At 44.2% G+C, this 23,360-nt stretch overlaps 4 protein-coding genes across 12 annotated transcripts in view; 3 read left to right on the top strand and 1 right to left on the bottom strand.

Moving 5' to 3' along the window:
• Positions 1-644: 644 nt before the first annotated feature.
• LOC118098585 (guanine nucleotide-binding protein G(olf) subunit alpha) lies at positions 645-6,071 on the top strand. The gene is made up of 12 exons (XM_035142574.2): positions 645-935; positions 1,201-1,273; positions 2,075-2,129; positions 2,204-2,323; positions 3,124-3,221; positions 3,612-3,666; positions 3,755-3,828; positions 4,413-4,471; positions 4,557-4,677; positions 4,779-4,909; positions 5,142-5,209; positions 5,534-6,071. Exons 1-12 carry the CDS (start codon positions 800-802, stop codon positions 5,678-5,680), a joined length of 1,137 nt encoding a protein of 378 aa, XP_034998465.1. The 5' UTR covers positions 645-799; the 3' UTR covers positions 5,681-6,071.
• A 502-nt stretch (positions 6,072-6,573) lies between these two features.
• zbtb14 (zinc finger and BTB domain containing 14) lies at positions 6,574-11,725 on the top strand. 5 transcript variants are annotated; one of them, XM_035142783.1, is made up of 10 exons: positions 6,574-6,808; positions 7,868-8,056; positions 8,167-8,337; positions 8,429-8,524; positions 8,607-8,750; positions 9,292-9,536; positions 10,118-10,203; positions 10,448-10,587; positions 10,666-10,761; positions 10,853-11,725. In XM_035142783.1, exons 2-10 carry the CDS (start codon positions 7,868-7,870, stop codon positions 10,985-10,987), a joined length of 1,302 nt encoding a protein of 433 aa, XP_034998674.1. In that variant the 5' UTR covers positions 6,574-6,808; the 3' UTR covers positions 10,988-11,725. The 5 variants fall into 5 exon arrangements, with proteins under 5 accessions (XP_034998674.1, XP_034998677.1, XP_034998673.1 ...); XM_035142786.1 differs by lacking the exon at positions 6,574-6,808 and adding an exon at positions 6,851-6,938; XM_035142782.1 differs by lacking the exon at positions 6,574-6,808 and adding an exon at positions 6,881-6,991.
• A 159-nt stretch (positions 11,726-11,884) lies between these two features.
• On the bottom strand, positions 11,885-20,927 carry arhgap28 (Rho GTPase activating protein 28). Of its 5 annotated transcripts, none has more exons than XM_047337857.1 (16): positions 20,479-20,927; positions 18,204-18,346; positions 17,156-17,346; positions 16,864-17,081; positions 16,453-16,564; positions 15,543-15,775; positions 15,013-15,175; positions 14,643-14,734; positions 14,312-14,386; positions 14,082-14,235; positions 13,634-13,716; positions 13,213-13,428; positions 13,022-13,138; positions 12,826-12,953; positions 12,381-12,418; positions 11,885-12,306 (listed from the first exon to the last, which is right to left on the bottom strand). In XM_047337857.1, the coding sequence occupies exons 3-16, from the start codon at positions 17,343-17,345 to the stop codon at positions 12,224-12,226; spliced, it is 1,902 nt and encodes a 633-aa protein (XP_047193813.1). In that variant the 5' UTR covers position 17,346; positions 18,204-18,346; positions 20,479-20,927; the 3' UTR covers positions 11,885-12,223. The 5 variants fall into 5 exon arrangements, with proteins under 5 accessions (XP_047193813.1, XP_047193814.1, XP_047193811.1 ...); XM_047337858.1 differs by having other exon boundaries at positions 12,836-12,953; XM_047337855.1 differs by having other exon boundaries at positions 11,885-12,418.
• A 156-nt stretch (positions 20,928-21,083) lies between these two features.
• The window catches only part of LOC118098561 (lethal(3)malignant brain tumor-like protein 1), a 2,649-nt gene continuing 372 nt past the window's right edge, over positions 21,084-23,360 (top strand). The window contains exons 1-5 of the mRNA XM_035142524.2: positions 21,084-21,161; positions 22,009-22,058; positions 22,472-22,635; positions 22,713-22,775; positions 22,864-23,360. The exon at positions 22,864-23,360 is cut by the window's right edge and continues 372 nt beyond it. Coding sequence (XP_034998415.1) covers positions 21,100-21,161; positions 22,009-22,058; positions 22,472-22,635; positions 22,713-22,775; positions 22,864-23,040 — 516 coding nt within the window. The 5' untranslated portion in view covers positions 21,084-21,099 and the 3' untranslated portion in view covers positions 23,041-23,360. The remainder of the gene's footprint in view (positions 21,162-22,008; positions 22,059-22,471; positions 22,636-22,712; positions 22,776-22,863) is intronic.

Raw genomic sequence — 23,360 nt, 5'->3', positions numbered from 1 at the left:
TTTTAGTTTGATTTAAAGAGACAGCTCTCGTCCTTTCAGAAGTTTTATTGAATTTCTAACGTGATTGATAGGTTTCCGATCACTGGCTCATTTAAACGGAAGCGTAAACACGGGTGAACCAGTTTTAACTGGTTTTCTTCCAGGTCCCTCATGCAACTACTTAGATGAACCCGAACCGAATCTAGATTAATCCTGAACCTGACTGGTCAGTAGGTGGAGCTTTACAATGCGTTAACCTGTAATATGGGATGTTTCCTTGGTAACCACAAATCTTGCTTCATTGTACGTGACCAACCCAAATCTAAACCTGAAGCTTGTTTACTGTGGTTTGTTTATTGATTACTTTATTGATGTTTACTTGTTTACAGGTGAGATGTGTACTTGTTTACAGGTGAGATGTGTACTTGTTTACAGTGAGATGTGTACTTGTTTACAGGTGAGATGTGTACTTGTTTATAGGTGAGATGTGTACTTGTTTACAGGTGAGGTGTTTACAGGTGAGGTGTGTACTTGTTTACAGGTGAGGTGTGTACTTGTTTACAGGTGAGGTGTACTTGTTTATAGGTGAGATGTGTACTTGTTTACAGGTGAGATGTGTACTTGTTTACAGGTGAGGTGTGTACTTGTTTACAGGTGAGATGTGTACTTGTTTATAGGTGAGGTGTGTACTTGTTTATAGGTGAGATGTGTACTTGTTTACAGGTGAGGTGTGTACTTGTTTACAGGTGAGGTGTGTACTTGTTTACAGGTGAGGTGTGTACTTGTTTACAGGTGAGGTGTGTACTTGTTTACAGGTGAGATGGGCTGTCTGGGAGGGAAGACGGAGGAAGAACGACTGGATGAAAAAGCAAAGAGAGAAGCAAACAAGAAGATTGAGAGACAACTTCAGAAAGAGAGACAGGCTTACAAAGCTACACATAGACTATTACTGCTGGGTGAGACCGCTGTCTGTCTCTCTACCTGTCTGTCTGTCTCTGCATGTCTCTCTAACTACCTGTCTGTCTCTCTACCTGTCTGTCTGTCTCTCTACCTGTCTGTCTGTCTCTCTACCCGTCTGTCTCTGCATGTCTCTCTAACTACCTGTCTGTCTCTCTACCTGTCTGTCTGTCTCTCTACCCGTCTGTCTGTCTCTCTACCTGTCTGTCTGTCTCTCTACCCGTCTGTCTCTGCATGTCTCTCTAACTACCTGTCTGTGTGCAGGTGCAGGAGAATCAGGTAAAAGCACGATTGTGAAACAGATGAGGATTCTTCACGTCGACGGCTTCAACGATGAGTGAGTCCATGACATCATCACATCCTGTCAGCTGATCACATGATCATGTCTAATCAGTGATCCACCCTCCACCTTTAATTCTTCAAGACCAATAATCAATAATCAGAGCTATTTATAAAGTACAGGAAACAAGAAGTCATCATCACTGTTCACGTGTGTGGTTTAAACTTCACATGTCGACTGATTCAGAGTCTGTTAAACAACCGACACAATCTTCAGACCCAAGGTCACAACTTTCAGAATAAAAGCTCTTTAATTCAGCTATGAATTCAGTAATGAAGCATTACAGCAACAAAACATATGTCACACTTTCACTTTGAAAACAAATTGCCAAACAGGAAGTGATTGTATCAATGTTGTTGCCATGACGGAGATCAGCTCCTGTGTCTCAGTCCAATATGATGAAAAACCTAATTATCAAAATGGTCTTTGCTGATTATTGACCTGAGGTTTGACTCAGTTACCAACCACTGCTGTAGTTTGTCTGAGGACTTAAAAGAAGACATGTTTAACTCTGCCCCCCACCACCACCACCACCACCACCACCACACACACACACACTGACTGACCCCGCCCCCTCTGACTGACACAAAGCTGGTCGACTATTTATTCAAGTTTTATTCATATTGAAAGAATCACGTGTTCAAATCCACTTTCTCTGTGATTTATAATGAACATGAGACAGAGAGAGATTTGTGGAATCGGTAGGTTGAGTCCTGAGTTTCTCATCATGAGACATTTGAGTTTTCTTGTTACTCTGTTTATTGACATGTTAAATGTGTTTGTTTGTTTTTTTTCCAGAGAAAAGCAGGAGAAGACTCAGGACATCAGGAAAAACGTGAAGGACGCCATCGTGGTAAGTCAGACTGACAGGTGGAGCTCTGTCAGCCCCAAGCAGCCAATCAGAGTCAGTGTGTGTGTGTGTTTCAGGCCATCGTGTCAGCCATGAGTTCGTTGACTCCACCCATGCCTATTGGTAACCCTGGCAACCAGTTCAGAGTTGATTACATCAACAGCATCGCACCGCTGTCTGACTTTGAATACACTGAGGTAACACACATACACGCGCTGCTGCATTTTTTATAATTAATATTTACTTATCTACATGTGTGTTTATCTGCAACGGTTGTATATATACATGTTTGTAAATAAAGTTGTTAAAATGTTCAGCTTCATGTCACGACGCGTCTCACCCGTCGACAGGTGATGTCAGACCTGAAACAGGTGAACTGTTCCTTTAAATCACCAGAGACTCACAGTTGTTTGTTTTAATGATGTTAATGACATGATGTAACGACATATTATTATCACACACACACACACAGTGTCTCAGGACTCATTATCTTATTGTCTCTGAGGACGACAAAGAGACAAAACAAGCGTTTTCCTGTTTCTCTTCCCACCTCGTTCACTTCACTTGTTCTGTCATCTCTGCAGCTGATTGGTCGACTGGATTCACTCACTTAAAGTGCTGTTACCACCGTCCAATCAGATGCTGTCACATTGAGGCATTTACTTGCAAGAAAAACCTGCGACTGTCAAAGGTGCAACATGTGAGATTATTCACAGAATATAGAGATCAGCAGAAATCAATGTTCATCTACATGGAAACAACATTAAGTCCTCCAGCGCCACCATCAGGACAAACTACATGTGTGCATCTCCTCCACTGGAGCAGACCAATCAGGATGTAAACATTAGAGATGCATGGCTACCAGGACTTTAACGTGTGTGTGTGTGTGTGTGTGTGTGTGTGTGTGTGTGTGTGTGTGTGTGTGTGTGTGTGTGTGTGTGTGTGTGTGTGTGTGTGTGTGTGTGTGTGTGTGTGTGTGTGTGTGTGTGTGTGTCAGGAGTTCTTTGAGCATACTCAGAAGCTCTGGGAGGATGATGGCATCAGGGCATGTTTTGAACGCTCCAACGAATATCAGCTGATCGACTGCGCTCAGTAGTAAGATCACACACACGACATCACACTGAAGTTTATTCATGACCCATTGGCATGTTGGCCTCACATTAACATGGATTCTTAAAGATCTGTTTTACCATTAGGCTAATGTTAGGCTAACGTTTACCTAATGCTAGCTAAACATGAGGCTATACTATTAGGCCAACGTTAGCCTGACTTTAGGCTAGCAGTAAACCAAGTCTTTACTCTAAAACATAATCATTTTTGTGATGACGTCCCCAAAAGATACGTAATACAAGTTCACATCCCAGTATACCAATCAGAATACTCCACTAACAATGACGGACCTATCACAGAGCCGGGTGATTGGCTGAGAGAACCTGTGATGTCCCATGTAGATGCTTCGTGAACACATGTGTTGGTGTGTTACAGTTTCCTGGACAAGTTGGACTCAGTCAGGAGGACGGACTATACGCCCACTGACCAGGTAACAAGCCGACCAATCAGCTTTAGGTATCAGGCAATCCATGATGACTCACCTGTTGCAGAATCACAGTTTTCTTCTTCTCCTGCAGGATTTGTTGCGCTGCAGAGTTTTGACTTCAGGGATATTTGAAACCAGGTTCCAGGTCGACAAGGTCAACTTCCAGTGAGTGTCTGAGGATCCGCCCCCCCCACCTGCGTCAGTCAGCTGTCTCCCCAACCTGACGGCTGCTTTTTACATTTAGTCAAAATATAAATCAAAGGTCACAGTGTTTTAAACTCCCAAAAAGCATTGCTGTAAGAACCACCCAATCAAAGAGCTTTAACAAGAATTTTTAGTTTTACAATTGTTTTGAGAAACAACTGAGGTGTTTTGATTGGCCAAGTCTCCGTGGCAACGGCCATGCATCATGGGAATAGTCTTTAGACTGTGTGTGTGTGTGCTCTTGTACAGATGTCTTTGTGAGGACCAGTTTGAGTCTATAACCTACGGAGTGAGGACATTGTGGCCGGTCCTCACTTTGTGACTCTAGTGGACTGTTTGGGGGTTAAGACTTGGTTTTAGGGTTAGAATCAGGTTTAGGTTTGAGTTTGGGTTACAGTTAGGGTTAGGCATTTAGTTGGGATGGTTAAGGTTAGCGTAAGGGGCTAGGGAATGAATTATGCCGATGAGTGTCCGTACTAAGATAGAAGTACAAACGTGTGTGTGTCTGTGTTTGAGAAACTGATCCATGACACATGTTCTGTCAGTATGTTTGATGTAGGCGGACAGAGGGATGAACGCAGGAAGTGGATTCAGTGCTTCAACGGTGAGAAAAAAAGTCATTAAAACACACAGTGAACATCTGTATGTGTGTTTAGAACTGTGTTTAACTGTGTGATCTCTGAGTACAGATGTGACGGCCATCATCTTCGTCGCCGCCAGCAGCAGCTACAACATGGTCATCAGAGAGGACAACTCCACCAATCGACTGCGAGAGTCTCTGGACCTCTTCAGGTCCATCTGGACCAACAGGTTAAACAATTAACACCCCTGCTCTGTGATTGGCTGGCGTTAACCTTCTCTGCTCTCTGATTGGCTGCTGTTAACCCTATCTGCCCTGTGATTGGCTGCAGGTTTCTGAAGACCATATCCGTGATCTTGTTCCTGAACAAACAGGACGTCCTTGCTGACAAAATTCTGGCAGGAAAATCTAAACTGGAGGATTATTTCCCTGAATACAACAACTACACAGTTCCTGTTGATGGTACACACACACACACACACACACACACACACACACAAAACAACCGTCAGCACGTTTACTGCATCAGCCAATAACAACACACAACCACATACGACAGGACGACGGTCAGGATTCACACAGACGCCATCAGTGACTGAATCTGACCTTTAACCTGTGACCTTATAAGCATCATACATCACTGAGAAGCATCAGGATGTGAGTAACACATGATGACATCACTTCCTGTTTCCAGCTGTTGCAGATGCTGATGAGGACGCTAGAGTGGCCCGAGCAAAGTTCTTCATCAGAGATGAATTTTTGGTAAAAACACGTCAAAAAGTTTCTCACCTTTTGATGAAAGATTGACATCAACTGACATGTTTAAACTCATGTGTTCGAACTGACATGTCAAAACGAAACGTGTTCAAATTGAACTTATTAGGTCTAACAATTTCAAACAGATGTGTTGAAACTGACATTTACAAAAACTAATATGTTCAAATATGACAAGTTGACTAAAACATGTTGAATCTAACGTGTTGAAAGTGACTTGGTGAAATGGACATGTTGACATGTTGACGTGTTGACATGTTGACGTGTTGACGTGTTGAATCTAAAACATGAACTCTTCTGGGTGTTTGTCAGCGGATCAGCACGGCGAGCAGCGATGGGAAACATCACTGTTATCCTCACTTCACCTGTGCAGTGGACACTGAGAACATCCGGCGCGTCTTCAACGACTGTCGTGACATCATTCAGCGCATGCACCTGAGGCAGTACGAGCTGCTCTGATTGGCTGCTGGGGGATCACATGTCTAGAGGCTGATATCTTATCAATAGCTGATCAATGCTTATAGATCCTAATATATTTATAACTTCTATGATCACAGACATTTAATACACAGCTGTTGACGTTTATTGATTAGGACAGACTGGAAGTATCTGAACCTATATTTTGTTTCTGTGCTGATGTCCGACACAGGGGATTGTGGGTAGTGTAGTTCTGATGTTGAAAAGAGCAGAGATTGTTATTTACCTGCCGTTGCCACAGCAAGAGCGAGATTTCATAATTAGGGGGCGGGGTTAAAGACAAATCTAAATCTATTTTTTCATGTTTATTGTAATTAACTTTTCTCTGATTGGCCGTTTCCTTCTCTGATGCAACTTGTAGATTTGTACGTGAAAGATGAGGACGTTTGTTTCATTTAAACATTAAAATCTTCTGTATTTGTAGAGTTCAGTTAGATTTGTTTTAAATTCTAAATCTTTGAATTAAAATAATTTAACATTAAAGAGTTTTTGTCAAAGTTTAATTTGTCTTTGTAGTCTTTTTTTACCTTCACATCATCAAATCAATACAACCGATTATTTATTGGTTCAGTAAAAGTGTCATACCTGATATGACTGACGTGTGTGTATGTATATATACACACATATATATATATATATATAAGGTCTAACCTTACATACATACACACACACACACGTGATGTGATTGATCAATGAGTATATATACATAAACATATATATAAAAATATGTCAAGTTTCACTTTTTATAGTTTTTGGAAAATGTACTGCAACAAAACGCACACACGTGACGTCACTGATCAGCTGATTACCTGATCAGTTTTAATAATTAATCACCACGACCCCAGGTGACGTTCAGGTAAGCGCGTGAACTGTGAGGCCGTCATGGCACAGGGAGAATGCGCATGCGTGTGAGGTGATGCGCCGTCGCGTTCAGAGGATGCTTGGCGCGCTGCCTGCGTGCTCCTGCAGTGTGTGCGTGCTGGCGCAAAGCGCGGCCTTAGCTCGGTGCTCGTCCTCATCAACAACAACAACAACAACCGGACAAAGTGTTTCCCGGTTCCCGGTGCTCGAACCCCCAGGAGGACGCGCACGGCCAGGGCCTGTGTGACGGTAAGAGCCGCTCCCGGTGCCGCGCTCAGCTTCTGTCCTCGCTCCGGCGTCGTTTCCGCGGGATGTCTGCGCGCTCTCGAGCCGTTCATGGCCGCTCGAGCCCCGTGTCGCCGCGGCAGCTCGCGTGCTTGTGAGTCGGTGCCGGGGACGGCGGGGCACGCGGCCGGTCCCCCGCCGGTGATGGTGTGTGACGGTGTAACGGGAACAGACCGTTAACAGACGGTTACCGGATAAACGCCATCTTGTGTGAGCGCGGAGCGGCGGGCCGGACTGTCCGCCATTTACTGAACGTTTCACACACCGACTCCCGGGAAACACACAGACTGACGGGCACCGGGTCTGAGCCGGTACACACCGGGCAGCTGGGCCGAACCCCCCCGGTACCGTTGTCGAAGTTAATCGTTCAATCAGACTGTTAGCTACAGGCTAACGTTAGCCTGACCGGTGGAGTCAGCTGCCGTTACACCGGACATGATGACGTTGTATTCGCGGTAGCCTCGCAGCTGTTAGCCCGTTAGCTTAGCTCCAAGTTTCACAATAAAACACGTTCGTTTCCTGCGCATGAATTTAAATAGTAACGTAAATAAATCTGCGTGAGCGCGAACCTAACAGCTAAGTCCACAGTCCTGCTCCGCTAAAGGCATCGGAGCGTGTGTACGCGCCCCTGTGCGCGTGTCCGCTGTAGTAGATCAACATGAACTGTTGGTGTAAAACTGCGAGGGGGGGGGCATGACGTGAGACACATTGAAATGACATCACCTCCTAGGGATGACGTCATCAACAATATATCAGATCATGTAGAATCTGATGTTTTTCAGTTTCCTTCAGTATCACAGTGAGTCAGTGTAAACAGGAAGTGATCACAGTCAGCTGCTTTTATTTTTGAAAGAACAGGAAGTGATCACAGTCAGCTGCTTTTACTTTGAAAGTAAACTGATACAGGATAATAAACAGTTCACAGATGAATTGTCTGTTTTGATGGTTTATTGAGGTCACATGATTCTGTAAACTTTGTGTTGCCGTGACGACGGACTCATACCTGAGTGTTTGTGACCACAGATGACGGAGACAGTGAAGTACGTGGACGACGAACACAAGAGCATCTTCCTGAAGCTGCTGAACGAGCAGCGGCTGGAGGGCGAACACTGCGACATCGCCGTGGTGGTCGAAGACGTCAAGTTCCGTGCTCACCGCTGTGTCCTCGCCGCCTGCTCCAACTACTTCAAAAAACTCTTCAAGAAACATGAGGTTAAAAAACCCGATATGTTAACACATGTTCAAAGCAACAAATACACAGACACACAAGAATGATTCACACCTTTCTGAATACTTAAAAACCTTCCGTGTGTGTGTGTCAGGTGGACAACTCATCTGTGATTGAGATCGACTTTATCCGCTCCGACATCTTTGAGGAGGTGTTAAACTACATGTACACGGCAAAGATCTCCGTCAGGAAGAGAGATGTTAACCTGATGATGTCATCAGGACAAATCCTGGGCATCCGCTTCCTCGACAAGCTGTGCTCGCAGGTAACACACACACACACACACACACACACACACAGAACTAACATCCCTCCTCACTAACCACAAACATGACGATGCATTTACGTGTCCTCAGAAACGAGACGTGTCATCGGAAGACAAAGACAAGTTTCCGTACGACATCGTGAAGATGGCTCTGCCGCCGGAGGCTCAGCTGGCTGCTGAGTCTGAGGTACGATCTGATCATTATTTAATCAGATTAATTCAGGATTCAATATCTGTCTCCTTCAACATGTCACTGTCGTCGTGTTCAGGTCCTCGGGGAGCACGACGATACGCCCACCGCCGATGACCTCGTTGAGGCATCAGCCAATCAGGAGTTGGATAAGTCTCCCAGTGCAGCGCTACGTGTCCAGGAAGCAATCCTGAAGGAACTGACCAATGAGGATGTACACAAGGTACAACACACACATGCACGCACACAGTTCTGAACTGTCAACAGTCGCCCTGTTGTGTCCGTAGTTGTGTTGTCGATACCAAAATGTTGGTTTCGAATACCACATCATGAATTTAATTACTTTTCTAAAAAGAGACAGTCTCTCTATCTGAGCCAGAGGCCCCAGACTTCTGCGGTGATGTAGTTCCACGTGCAGTTCATAGCAGAATATACAGAGAAATTGATCTTTCATTAGTTTCAATGTTAATCTGTCCAATATGTCACAAATACAGGTAGGCTACTCCTTTCAAAATAAAGGTTGATTGAATCCATTCATTATTTTTTAAAGTTTTATTGTGAAATATTTGCAACACTAGTCCATACTTGAACATAACATGAGACAGGAAACATGAAAGTGAAACGTTAATTTTGATGTCAAGTGAGAAAAACATGTTTGATTTAGACAACACATGTTGAAAATCACATGTGAAGAAGCTCGGTCTAAAAGTGTAAACAAACACGCATGAATGGGTAACCAGCACCTGTGACCTTTTGACCTCCAGGTTACGTGTTATGACCCGGATGTGGTGACAGACATGGAGGCTGAGCCTAAAGAGCTAGGGGCGGAGCATCACGCCACCCAGACGCTGACGTTTGCTGACAGTATGGGCGAGGTGAAAGACGAGCAGCCGCCTGGTTGGTCTACAGCGACGACCGACATGAAGTTTGAATATTTGTTGTATGGACACAGAGAACAACTTGCCTGTCAGGTGTGTGGGAAGAGCTTCCTGGACGAGAGCCGCCTCAGGTACGTGACACACACACACACACACACACACACACACACACACCACACACCACACACACCTGAGCCCTGAACTACGAAGCAGGATTTGTGGTCACAGGTAACTTCAGGTTTAATTCAGAGTTTTCAGTTCTACGAAGCTCGTTCCCTTGTTATCAGGTAAATCACCACGGTAACTTATGCTGAACAGCTGACCTGCTCCAGGTTAAGTTGGAGATAAGAGATCAAACAGTATAAAGCTCCGCCCACTGACCAATCCCTTCCTTTGAACCATGACATCATGTTCTTAGAGGATCCGTGGACCTGGTGTGGATTGTTTGAGTCTCTGAGGAGGACCAGGGTCTTCAGAGACCCACAAGATCCTTTGAGCTCCTCTGATGAGCTTCTGAAAGATCTAGATTCTCCTCAGAGGATGAACCTCCGTCAGCTGCTGGAGCCCAACAGAACCAGCCTGACCCGTAAAGTGCTCCCAGTACCACAGACTGCATCTGCTTCACTTACTGATACTGAACCACACATACTTTAATACTTTGATCCTTTAAGTAGCTTCATCCTGTGAAATATGTGTGTGTGTGTGTTTGTAGGAAACACGAGAAGCTTCACTCGGCCGAGCGTCCGTTTGCGTGTGAGATCTGCACCAAAGCTTTCACCACACACGCTCACCTGAAAGGTACAAACACACCTGAGCTCGGGTACGATCACCTGACTCTGACATCATCACACACTGTAACTGACAGGGTTCTGTTTCATATGCGACTCAGGTAGGGTATCACCTGGTTACCATGGTTACACAGGTGTGGTCACTGTGTAAATTATGTTTTGAGAGAGTTGTGTGTTGATGAAATCAGGTGATGTATTTCTAATGTTGACCTGAAGAAGCTCCGCCCTCACCTGTCTCACCTTTTGTGTTCCAGAACACCTGAAGATCCACACGGGATTCAAACCATATCGGTGTGACGTTTGTGGAAAATCGTTCATCAGAGCGCCGGACCTTAAAAAACATGAACGAGTTCACAGCAACGAGAGACCATTCGCCTGCCAGATGTGTGACAAGGTTAGCTCACACCTGTCTCATCTGTCTGCCTCTCACATGTCTGTCTGTCTCTCAGCTGTCTAACCTGTCTGTCTGCAGGCGTTTAAACACAAGTCTCACCTGAAGGATCACGAGAGGAGACACAGAGGAGAGAAACCATTTGTCTGTCCGTCCTGCACCAAGGCCTTTGCCAAGGTAATGCTAATACTACAGTTAGAGTACTGTTACTACTGCTACTCTGAGTACTCCTGTCCCTGGTGTATTCAGGATCACTTTGTATTTTCAGGCATCAGATCTGAAGCGTCATGAAAACAACATGCACAGTGAGAGAAAGCAGCTGAATCCACTGCAGAGCGACACAGAGACACTGCAGGCCGCCGCCATGGCTGCAGAGGAGCAACATCTGGACAGCATCAGCTGATCCAAACATCTGGACAGCATCAGCTGATCCACACATCTGGACAGCATCCGCCGATCCAAAACATCTGGACAGCGTCCGCCGATCCAAACATCTGGACAGCATCAGCCGATCCAAACATCTGGAGAGCATCAGCTGATCCAAACATCTGGACAGCATCCGCCGATCCAAAACATCTGGACAGCGTCCGCCGATCCAAACATCTGGACAGCATCAGCCGATCCAAACATCTGGACAGCATCAGCCGATCCAAACATCTGGACAGCATCAGCTGATCCAAACATCTGGACAGCGTTCGCCGATCCAAAACATCTGGTGGACCCCAGCTGTTGATGACATCATCATTCAAACATTTTCTCTGTATCTTCTTGGTTTATTTTTAACAGAGACCTTTTATGACGTTCTGTTTGTGTTGAAGTCGTTTCCTCGTGTGCGACAGTAAACATGAATGACCTCAGTAGTCATGTGATCCACGTGTCATACGTGATGTCTGGCTTCATGTATGATCTCACATTGTTTTTACACGTGAAACCAAACTCTGTACAGAAAACAGCTGATTTTCAAGCTGTTGGTTTGTGTTGTATAAAAACCGTTGCTCTGTTCAGTTTCATGAGCGGAGCCGCTGTAAGAACACGTCTGTTTATTTCATCACTAACAAACTACAGGTGCCCAGAGTGGACACGTGAACTGAGCTTTTTTTACACGGTTCCACTGAAAATAAACCTTTTCATTCAGATCTTCCGTAACCTGGACATCATCACCTTCTCCACACGTTTGCAGCTCATTCTTTGACTTTATTTAGTCACGTGGTAATTTACAGTCTAATGTATATCGTGTTCCGTCACGCTGTTGAGTCGTTGGTTTTGGTCAGAACCAGCAGGAGGAAAACAAAACACCATCAACAGATCTTAGTTTTTAATATGAACAAGTCTTCAGATTTTATCAACAATAAAAAGAAAAACGAGAAGAAGAAAAGATTCAAAAAGAAGATTAATAAAAACATTTATTTTTCTCGAACGTTTATAAAGTATAAGTGAAACTTTAAGAAAACATTTGTGTGACAGGAGGAAGTTGTCAGCGGGTTGGTTGAGATGGTGAGACAGGTTGTGACAGGAAGACAGGTGGTAAGGCACGTTGTGAAACAGGATCAAGGTTGTAAGAGGTGGTGAGACAGGTTGGACCAGTTTTGGGACAGGTCTCAGATGATTGTAGGTCGGTAGTGAGACAAATGTCTATGAATCAGGGTTTGATCAGCCAATCACAGTGAGGATTCACTCTGTAAACATCCAACAGGACGCAGTCTGGGTGGAGACGACGTTCACCTGAGAGACAGACAGGTTTAGATATTCTGATTTACCTGCAGGTGAGATTATGTTGATGTCATAACCAGACTCACAGATGTTTCCTCCGACTTCATACAGACACTGAACTGGACTGATGGTCGAGAGAGAGAGTGAGACAGAGTGAGACAGGATCAATGGAAACTTTTTAAATTGTGGCTCAGAGAACCTCCACCTGGACCAGAGGAGTGATGCAGGAGGGCTGTGCTGATCACTCCTCCGGGACAAAGGGCGCCCGCTGCCAGAGGGACACATGAGAGACACATGGACAGAGAGCTGAGCTGAAAAGCAGAAATTGCTGACAAGTTTGTTTTGATTCATGTTTTCTCCTGTTTTAAAGAATAAAATGATGCTGAAAAGCAACTGGTTTGTCTCTGGCTGTTGAGGTGAGACTCCGGTGGCGCCCCAGGCTGATCTGGTGCAGGTGGGGGTGCTCTGACCGACCTCTGTGCCCACAGTGGTCTTTGATGGGTTTAAACCAGCTGTGTGTGTGTGTGTTACCTGTTCTCACACTCAAAGCGAGCAGTGACGTCTTTGGCTCTAGTTTGTCCGTCAAGTTGTACCGCCATGGAAACCTTGGTGTGTAAGGGGGCGTGAACCCTGATCACACCTTCACACAGCTCCGTTACCTGCACACACACGTGATGTCACTGATGATGTCAGAGCACAAACTGTCTCACCGGGGTCTGTGTCTCACCTGGTTCCTGTCGTTCTTCCTCCTCAGAAGTCGTTTCGTTGTCCTGGTGAGGCCGAACTGTTTCTGATTGGTTGCCTGGTTCATCTGTCTCACCTGAGACAGCAGGAACCTTGGTACCTATTGCAGAAAACAGGAAGTGATGTCACAGACAGGTGAGAAAGTGATGTTACGGAGACTGTCCTGAGACTCACAGTCCACAGCAGATCCTGGTGTGTGATCATCAGCCGAATCAGGTGAGCCCCGCCCACCGCCTCTTCCATCTCTTCCCGTTGCTTAGCAAAGGACTGCTTGTTGCCATGGTGACGGCAAGAGAACAGGTTGGGTGCCATTACCATGGAGACATTCCACAGAGACATTCGATTCTGGTCCTGATGAGAGACGACCTTACGCAGGAAGATTAACAGGGCCTGTAACCATGGAAACAAATCAGAGTTTATGCGAAACCACAGAAACAGATCTGGGTTTATGTGTAACTATAGAAACAGATCTGGGTTATAAACTATATATTTAAGAAGATATTTCTCACCTGTTCAACATATTACACCTGTAAGTGTGAACAGAGTGATGCAGTCCCACCTGTGTGTGTGTGTGTGTGTGTGTGTGTGTGTTTACTCTGAGCGTTTCTCTGTTCACTTCAGGAAGCAACAACGACAAGAGATGAAGAGCCTGAACCTGATGAAGCACCGAGGAGATCCCTACACACACACACACACACACACACACACACACGCACACACACAAGTTAGATTGTTAACACCATCATCACCATTGTGTATGTGTGTGTGTGTGTGCGCGCTTCTTTACAGCGATCTTTGTGAGGACTACTTTGAGACTACAACCTACAAAGTGAGGACATTTTGGCCGGGCATCACTTTGTGACACCCTCCTAATGTTGGGGGGTTAAGACTTGGTTTTTGGGTTAGTCCTTTAGTTGTGATGTTTAAGGTTAGGGTAAGGGGCTAGGGCAGTGTGTGTGTGTGTGTGTGTGTGTGTGTGTGTGTGTGTGTGTGTGTACCCAGCACAGAGTGGTAGGTGGACAGGTGTGTGTGTGTGTGTGTACCCAGCACAGAGTGGTAGGTGGACAGGTGTGTGTGTGTCAGCAGAGGTGTCGGCAGCTCTCTGATGAAAAGCTTCAATAAACCTGCAGCTTCCACCTGTCTCACTGACGACCAGTCGATGTCTCCACCACACCTGTCTAACTCTCGACGCAGGTACTGCAGACAGACAGGAAGAAGACCTTCAGAATAAAAGCACTGATTGTAAAGTGTACAGATGCTTGATGAGTGTTACCTTGAGTCGAGCGACTGATCCAGGAACTCTGAGGATCCCCTCAGTCTCCACACTCTGCTCTAAAATACACAACAACTCCACACACACACACACAGACGTAGTTAGATCCCTCAGTTCATGTTCTAGCTCTAACGGTTGCTCCTCATGAAGCTGTTCAGACTAAAACTGTGTTTATCCAACACAACAGATGTGTCCTCACAAAGATAGCATAACAGCTGCGATGCTAACCCCCCACAGTTCAACTGTTAGCTTAGCACAAAGCTAATGTCAAATGTCATCTGATACAACATGGACAGACAGAGAGACAGGTACAGACAGACAGGTTCTTCACCTTTTGGAGGACGATGGGAACTTTAACCCCGGGAAACTTCTTCCTGTCATTCTCCAACAGAAAGTTCAGAGGAACGCCAAACACACCGCTGTCTGGTGGACAGACAGGTGGAGAGGGAGAGACAGGTGGAGAGACATGTCTCAGTAAAGTGATGAAACCAGTTTTGCTGATTGTGTTTTAAATTGATTCATTATTCTTTATTAGTTGTTCAATGTAAATTGCTCGTCATTAACTATTCACAGTGAACTTCAGGTCTGAGAACATGACCTCTGACCCCTAAGCTCTGACCTCAGTTAAACCAATGAGCCCTTCAGTTGTTCTGTCTGTTTCCAGTCAACCGTTCACACTGGAATGTACAAATGAAACGCACCCTGGTTCCAGCGGCGTGGAGGCCGGGTGTGTTTGGTTTGGACACCCAGAGCGAGCAGGAAGGTGGAGAGCTCAATGTGAGAGATGAAACCAAGCTGAGTGAGGTCACATGACGACAGGTCATCTGCATAGGTGAGACCCTGAGAGGGTGAGACGGGTACGAACTACACACAGACACACACACAGGATTACATTTCAGAGTGAGACACACATACTGAGTGTGACATCACAGCCTGACTATGACATCATTATGACATCGTCAACAATAAATCAGAAGAACCACATTCTGCAGAACTTCATGTAGAATCTTGATGTTTTTACGTTTCCTTCAGTATCAGGGTGATTCAGTGACATGTATCTGTTCATCACTGACTTCACCGCAAACAGGAAGTAATCATAGTCGATTCGGCTGCTTTTATTTTGAAAGTGTGCCTCAATGGGAACAGATAAAGGATTAAAAAACCTACCTACTGTTTACCATACATAACAAGAAACAGGAAGTCAGACCTGTGTTCTGAGTTCAGAACCTACCGGCACATCACAGTTGTCATCTCCATGGAAACGTAGACAGTCCCAACAAGCCCCACCCTGTTTGTGCTCAGCCACACCTTCTGAGTACGGAGAATCCCGCAGCATCCAATCAGGTTGTCTTGTCTGAGTGACGGGCATAGGAGGGGAGGGGCTTCGGGGCAGAGAGAGTGATGGCGACGACGGATCTTCAGAAGGACGCTCGTTGAAAAGACACATAGGGACAGACGGTCGAACTGTGAGAGACACACAGGTTAGAGAGAGTCAGGTCGTAGAAAGTCAGACGGGTGAGGGACAGACAGGTGAGAGACAGACAGGTGAAAGATAGACGGGTGAGGGACAGACAGGTGAGAGACAGACAGGTTAGAGATAGACAGGTGAGAGACAGACAGGTTAGAGACAGACAGGTTAGAGATAGACAGGTGAGAGACAGACAGGTTAGAGACAGACAGGTTAGAGATAGACAGGTTAGAGATAGACAGGTGAGAGACAGACAGGTTAGAGAGAGTCAGGTCGTAGAAAGTCAGACGGGTGAGGGACAGACAGGTGAGAGACAGACAGGTGAAAGATAGACAGTCCAGTGAGAGATAGACAGGTGAGAGACACACAGGTGAGAGATAGACAGTCCAGTGAGAGATAGACAGGTGAGAGACAGACAGGTGAGAGACAGACAGGTGAGAGATAGACATCCGGTGAGAGACAGACAGGTGAGAGGCAGACAGGTGAAAGATAGACTGTCCGGTGAGAGACAGACAGGTGAGGGACAGACAGGTGAAAGATAGACGGGTGAGGGACAGACAGTTGAGAGACAGACAGGTGAGAGACAGACAGGTTAGAGACAGACAGGTTAGAGATAGACAGTCCGGTGAGATACAGACAGGTGAGGACAGACAGGTGAGAGACAGACAGGTACCTCTGTGGGTGTGGCGACGGATTGTTTTCGTGGTCACGTGGTATCGACTCGGTGATGACCCGGAGCAGTTAGAGGGAGGGGAGGGGCTTCTGTCTGCTAAATCATTGTCAGCCTGAAAAACAAAACGCTGAGTCATGACTCACTGCTCGACAACTCCCAGAATCCCGAGCAGCATTTGTCACAGATACAGTTGATGATGCCGTGAGGAAGTTTCCCTTAGAATCTGTTCTTTAATATGACATCATCACTGCTGTTTGTCTGAGCGCCCCCTGGTGAAGCTTTGTGATTCATACTTTTATCAAACCTCTCCAGAAGCTGATTGGCGAATGTCTGATGTATCCTGGTTACCTCAGGTGTGACATCACAGATGTCTAATTTCCACGGCAACAAACTTGTTTATAATTAGCTCACCTGAGTGAAGACGTCTCGGACGTCTCTGATTGGCTGTTTGTTTCTCTTCCTCAGCGTCTCGTTGTAGTTGTCCAGCCTCCTCCTCACAGTTGCGGCTTGTTGGCCGGTCAGCGTAGACAGAAGGGCCTCAGCTGGTGGCGCCATCTTCTCCTCGGACGAGGCCGTGACCAGGGAGGATAACCCCGCCTCTGTCAGCCAGGTCTCGTCTAGCTCCGCCTCTGCAGGTGGATAGAGAGACAGGTGGAGGTGAGACAGAACATGCACCTGTCTCTCTGCAGTTGGCTTCACTTACCGTCCAAACTCTTCCTCTCATCCTCTTCATCTTCATCCTCATCCTCGCCCTCCTTCTCCTCCTCGATGCTCTGGACCTCCCTCCAGTACGTTTCCAAGGCAACGCGTCGGGAGGCGGAGGTCACTGTGTGGGGGGGTGGAGGTGGGGAGGAGGAGGAGGGGAGAGAGGTGGAGGGTGGAGACGACAACATCCTGTAGAGAAAGACCAGACAGCCAATCAGAGCATGAGACAAATTAAACTGAGCCTGTCAGCCAATCACAGCCAAATACTTAGATTTCCCTGAAATGTGAACAGAGATTGGTTGATGTCGGTTTACTGATGTTACAGGAAGTAGAAAGTCTTTGACTGGACCCAGATCAGTCAGACCTAGTTCATCTTGACCACTCTGACATCATCACTCTGACTAATGGCCTCATGACGTGACACCAGATTTAAATGTCACTGATTCAAAATGTCTCTTCTGTTCTTTTGTTGAACTTAAAACTTTTTGTTTTGTGTCAGATTTTATTTATTGTTTGTTCTGAGCTCAGATTAAATATTGATGATGTGAGAGGAAGTAAACGTCTACAGAGTATTGATCTGTGTGTGTGTGTGTGAGAGTGTGTGTGTGTGTGTGTGAGAGTGTGTGTATTTGTGTATTTGTGTGTGTGTGTGTGTACGTGAGTTAGTGTGCGGGTGAGTGTGTGAGTGTGTGTGTGTGTGTGTGTGTGTGTGTGTGTGAGTGTGTGTGGGTGTGTGTGTGTGAGGTGTGTGCGTGTGAGTGTGAGTGTGTGTGTGTGTGTGGGTGTGTATGCGTGGGTGTGAGTGTGTGTGTGTGGGTCTTTGGGTGTGTATGTGTGTGTGTGGGTGTGTGTGTGTGTGAGTGTGTTGTGAGTGTGTGTGTGTGTGGGTGTGTATGCGTGGGTGTGAGTGTGTGTGTGTGTGTGTGTGTGTGTGTGTGTGTGTGTGTGTGTGTGTGTGTGTGTGTGTGTGTGTGTGTGTGTGTGTGTGTGTGTGTGTGTGTGTGTGTGTGTGTGTGTGTGTGTGTGTGTGTGAGTGATGGGGGAACCTTGGTCTAATGGTTCTGGTTCCCAGGGGAGGATAGAGTGGGGTACCCAGGCTAATGCTAGCTGCTGCTCTGGCTCCATTAGGAGGAAATGGATGCAGTGTTCACTCAGGTCCTCAGACAGAAACCTGACCTGGTGTTTCCTCCTGAAGAGACGTTAAAACACAGAAAACACTCGGATACATAATAATAATAATAATGAAGAAGAAGATGACGGAACCCGGATCAGATTCACTGTGTCTGTGTGTCACCTCCAATCAATCAATGAGTAAATCAATCAACAAACTAATCAATCGACAGAACAACAACTGGATTTGAAGTAAAACTTTTTCAGACAAATGGACGTAGAGAAGAAGACCTGGACCTGGACCTGGACCTGGACCTGGACCTGGACCTGGACCTGGACCTGGATCTGGTCCAGATCTTATCCAGATTCATTCAACACACCAGACCATCAACCTGAACTGAACCAGACTCTGGAGCATCTATGTGTTATCTATGTGTTATCTATATGTTATCTATGTTATCTATGTGTTATCTATGTTATCTATGTGTTATCTATGTGTTATCTATATGTTATCTATATGTTATCTATATATATGTGTTATCTATATGTTATCTATATGTTATCTATGTGTTATCTATATGTTATCTATGTGTTATCTATATGTTATCTATATGTTATCTATGTGTTATCTATGTTATCTATGTGTTATCTATATGTTATCTATATGTTATCTATGTGTTATCTATATGTTATCTATATGTTATCTATGTGTTATCTAGTGTTATCTATGTGTTATCTATATGTTATCTATGTGTTATCTATGTGTTATCTATATGTTATCTATGTGTTATCTATATGTTATCTATGTGTTATCTATGTGTTATCTATATGTTATCTATGTGTTATCTATGTGTTATCTATGTGTTATCTATATGTTATCTATGTGTTATCTATGTGTTATCTATGTTATCTATGTTTATCTATGTGTTATCTATGTTATCTATGTGTTATCTATATGTTATCTATGTGTTATCTATGTGTTATCTATATGTTATCTATGTGTTATCTATGTGTTATCTATATGTTATCTATGTGTTATCTATGTTATCTATGTGTTATCTATGTGTTATCTATATGTTATCTATATGTTATCTATGTGTTATCTATGTTATCTATATGTTATCTATGTGTTATCTATATGTTATCTTTGTGTTATCTATATGTTATCTATGTGTTATCTATGTGTTATCTATATGTTATCTATGTGTTATCTGTGTTATCTATGTATTATTTATGTGTTATCTATATGTTATCTATGTGTTATCTATATGTTATCTATGTGTTATCTATATGTTATCTATGTGTTATCTATATGTTATCTATGTAATTCTATATGTTATCTATGTGTTATCTATATGTTATCTATATATTATCTATGTGTTATCTATATGTTATCTATGTGTTATCTATATGTTATCTATGTGTTATCTATGTGTTATCTATATGTTATCTATGTGTTATCTATGTGTTATCTATGTTATCTATGTGTTATCTATATGTTATCTATGTGTTATCTATGTGTTATCTATATGTTATCTATGTGTTATCTATGTGTTATCTATATGTTATCTAGTGTTATCTATATGTTATCTATGTGTTATCTATGTTATCTATGTGTTATCTATATGTTATCTATGTGTTATCTATGTGTTATCTATATGTTATCTATGTGTTATCTATATGTTATCTATGTGTTATCTATATGTTATCTTTGTGTTATCTATATGTTATCTATATGTTATCTATGTGTTATCTATATGTTATCTATGTGTTATCTATGTGTTATCTATGTGTTATCTATGTGTTATCTATATGTTATCTATGTGTTATCTATGTGTTATCTATATGTTATCTATGTGTTATCTATGTGTTATCTATATGTTATCTATGTGTTATCTATATGTTATCTATATGTTATCTATGTGTTATCTATATGTTATCTATGTGTTATCTATGTGTTATCTATGTGTTATCTATATGTTATCTATATGTTATCTATGTGTTATCTATATGTTATCTATGTGTTATCTATGTGTTATCTATATGTTATCTATGTGTTATCTATATGTTATCTATATGTTATCTATGTGTTATCTATATGTTATCTATATGTTATCTATGTGTTATCTATGTGTTATCTATATGTTATCTATGTGTTATCTATGTGTTATCTATCAGTATGTGATCAGAAATAAAGAGAAACAAACTCACCCTCTCTTCTCTCATCCGACAGCTGATCTGAGTGGAGACAGGAGGGAAGAGGAGGGGAGGGGCCACAGAGAGGGAGGAGGGGGGAGTGAATGTTCTGATCATCGACCAGCTGCAGTTAGCTTAGCTGCTAGCTTAGCACAAAGACTAGGAAAAGGGGACAACTATTAGCTTAGCAGAAAGACTAGAAGCAAAGAGAGCTGTTAGCTTAGCTTAACACAAAGACTAGGAAAATGGGACAACTATTAGCTTAGCACAAAGACTAGGAGCAGAGGGAGCTGTTAGCTTAGCTTAGCACAAAGATTAAGAGCAGAGGGAGCTGTTAGCTTAGCTTAACACAAAGACTAGGAAAAGAGGACAACTATTAGCTTAACACAAAAACTCTGGGCAGAGGAAACAGTTACCTTAGCTTAGCACAAATACTGAGAGCAGAGGGAACTGTTAGCTTAGCTTAGCACAAAGACAGAGCACACAGTGAACAGACTGAAAATTAACCAGTTTTAAATCAGCTGATTTTAAATGTGTAAATAAATCAATTATTGTTATAAACTGTATTTATTTATTGTCATTTGTGATTTTGTTTGTTTATATCCGGCCCCTCCCCGCCGGGTGACACAGCAGCGCATGCGCAGAGAGCTGTCAGTGCTTCCGGGTGGTGGAGCTGTCAGCGGCGGATCCTCGACACGGTGAGTTCCTGTCTCTACTCCCGCCACCGGCACCGCCTCCTCCCGGGTCTCTCTGTCCGGGCCTCCGGCTCCTCTCAGCGGCTCCTCTCTGCAGCTACAGCCGCCCTCAGGAGCTCGGAGGCCGCAGACAGAGCCGAGAATCACCGGCGGGTCTGGATGTTGTTTCCGGATTCAACTGGCGTCAATTCACACGAGAGGAGGAAGCGCGTTTCCGCTCAGCTTCACAATAAGAGTCTGGACCGAGAGCCAGATAACTGTTTTATTCTGAAACAGAATAATCAGACTCCTGTCTGACACACACACACACACACACACACACACACACACACACACACACACACACACAGAGACACGGAAATAGACAAATATGATGAATTGTCACAATAATAATGATACACTTTATTTGTGCAGCTCAAAATGTACATTAACAAACAATATAGATCAAATATTTATATACATAAAATATAATTTAAATAAGAAGAAAAGACATTCTAAGAAACAAGAGCATGTTGAATTAAAGTTTAAAAGAAAAGAAATACAAATATATTGAAATGTTTTTACAGTATATCACTTTTTACAGTGTATTAGTTGTACAATGTACCAGTAGTTTTACTGCAGTGAGGTAAATAAGTACCTCCCCCCCTCTCCCTGTGACCTTTGACCCTGATCAGCAGCTTTGTCTCATTACATCACAATGTGGGTTTTATGTTTGTGAGTTCAGCTGACGTTAATTAATTTAGTCAGCTTATTTATTCAGTCACTTCCTGTGTGTGTGTGTGTGTGTGCATGTGTGTGTGTGTTCAGGCTACTGCTCCCTCATGTTTGTGTTTATTTCCTGTTTGAACAGAAAAGAACCAAAGAAGAAGAAGATGAAGAATAAAGTTAGCAGCACTCAAGGTAACACACTGCCCCCCCACATTATGTTTTCATGCGTTTGCAACCTGTGACCAGCAGGCGGAGCTGTCATGACGATGTTCTCAGCCTTACAGGTGGTCATGGCAACCACAGAAACCACAGGCAGGAACATGATTGGATGTTATGGTTCCCTCCGTCCTACGTTCTAACTTCAGTTGCATCATTATCTCACTCAGCTGCCCCCCCCCCCCGTGTGTTTCCATAGAAACAGCAGGCAGATGAGGTGGCTGTTGTCATAGAAACAGCTCTCCATGGTAACAGCCCTGTTGGTTGTGTCCTGTTTATTTTATGTAAAGGACTGCAGACGACCTGTCTCTCTGCAGAGAGGGTGAGACGGGTCAGTCCACAGACAGACTGTCTCACCCTCTCTGACCTGTCTGTCTCTCCTTCTGCAGCAGAGTCTGGTCTGCAGGCGGCGCTACACCAGTCTGTCTTCCTGTCAGCCATGTCACCGCAGCCTGGCCGCGACCTGTCTCTCTGCTGGGAGCAACACCGCAAACTGCTGCCAGGAGTCACCAGAGTCCACGCAGAGTCCGTCCAACACTGGAGCGTCCAACAGGTCAGTGAGTCCTGTCTCTGTCTCTGTCTCTCTGACCTGTCTGTCTCTCTGTCTCTCTGACCTGTCTGTCTCTCCAGGTGTCAGATTTCATTCAGTCCATCCCCGGTTGTGAAAACCAGGTGAAACAGTTCAGAGATGAGGTGAGACGACGAATCAGCTTCTATAGATTTAATGACATCACTTTCAACCTGCTGTGATCTGATTGGATCTTGTCTGTCTGGCTTTTAGCAAATTGATGGGCGGGCCTTCCTCCTGCTCACTCAGCGGGACATTGTGAGGATCATGTCAATCAAACTTGGTCCCGCGCTCAAGATTTACAACTCAATCCTCATGTTCAAACACATCACCAGCCAATCACACACTGAGAACAGGAGCCAATCACACACTGAGGACACCTGCAGGTAACAATGATGACTCAAACTGGAAACACCTGGTACTTGACTCCAGCTCCACTCCTCCACTGGACTTCATTTTCCATCCAATCATAAAGCAGATATAACTTTGTGATGTCACAACAATGATCTCAGGTGTGTTCCTGTCAATTATGACATTCACGTTCTTATTGCAGGAGTCCTGTATATGACTAGAACTAGTGTGCATATATATATATCTATATATACATATAATTTAATAACGAGGTAAGAGGATGTTCCTATAAGTACAAACAGAGGGTTTGTCTTTAACTCCTTACATGTACGGATAAACGGAGCAGAAAACTCATCTGA

This window comes from Hippoglossus stenolepis, chromosome 19 (assembly GCF_022539355.2).
Source record: "Hippoglossus stenolepis isolate QCI-W04-F060 chromosome 19, HSTE1.2, whole genome shotgun sequence".
NCBI classification, from domain to species: domain Eukaryota; kingdom Metazoa; phylum Chordata; class Actinopteri; order Pleuronectiformes; family Pleuronectidae; genus Hippoglossus; species Hippoglossus stenolepis.
This window is presented reverse-complemented; position numbering and strand designations above follow the sequence as displayed.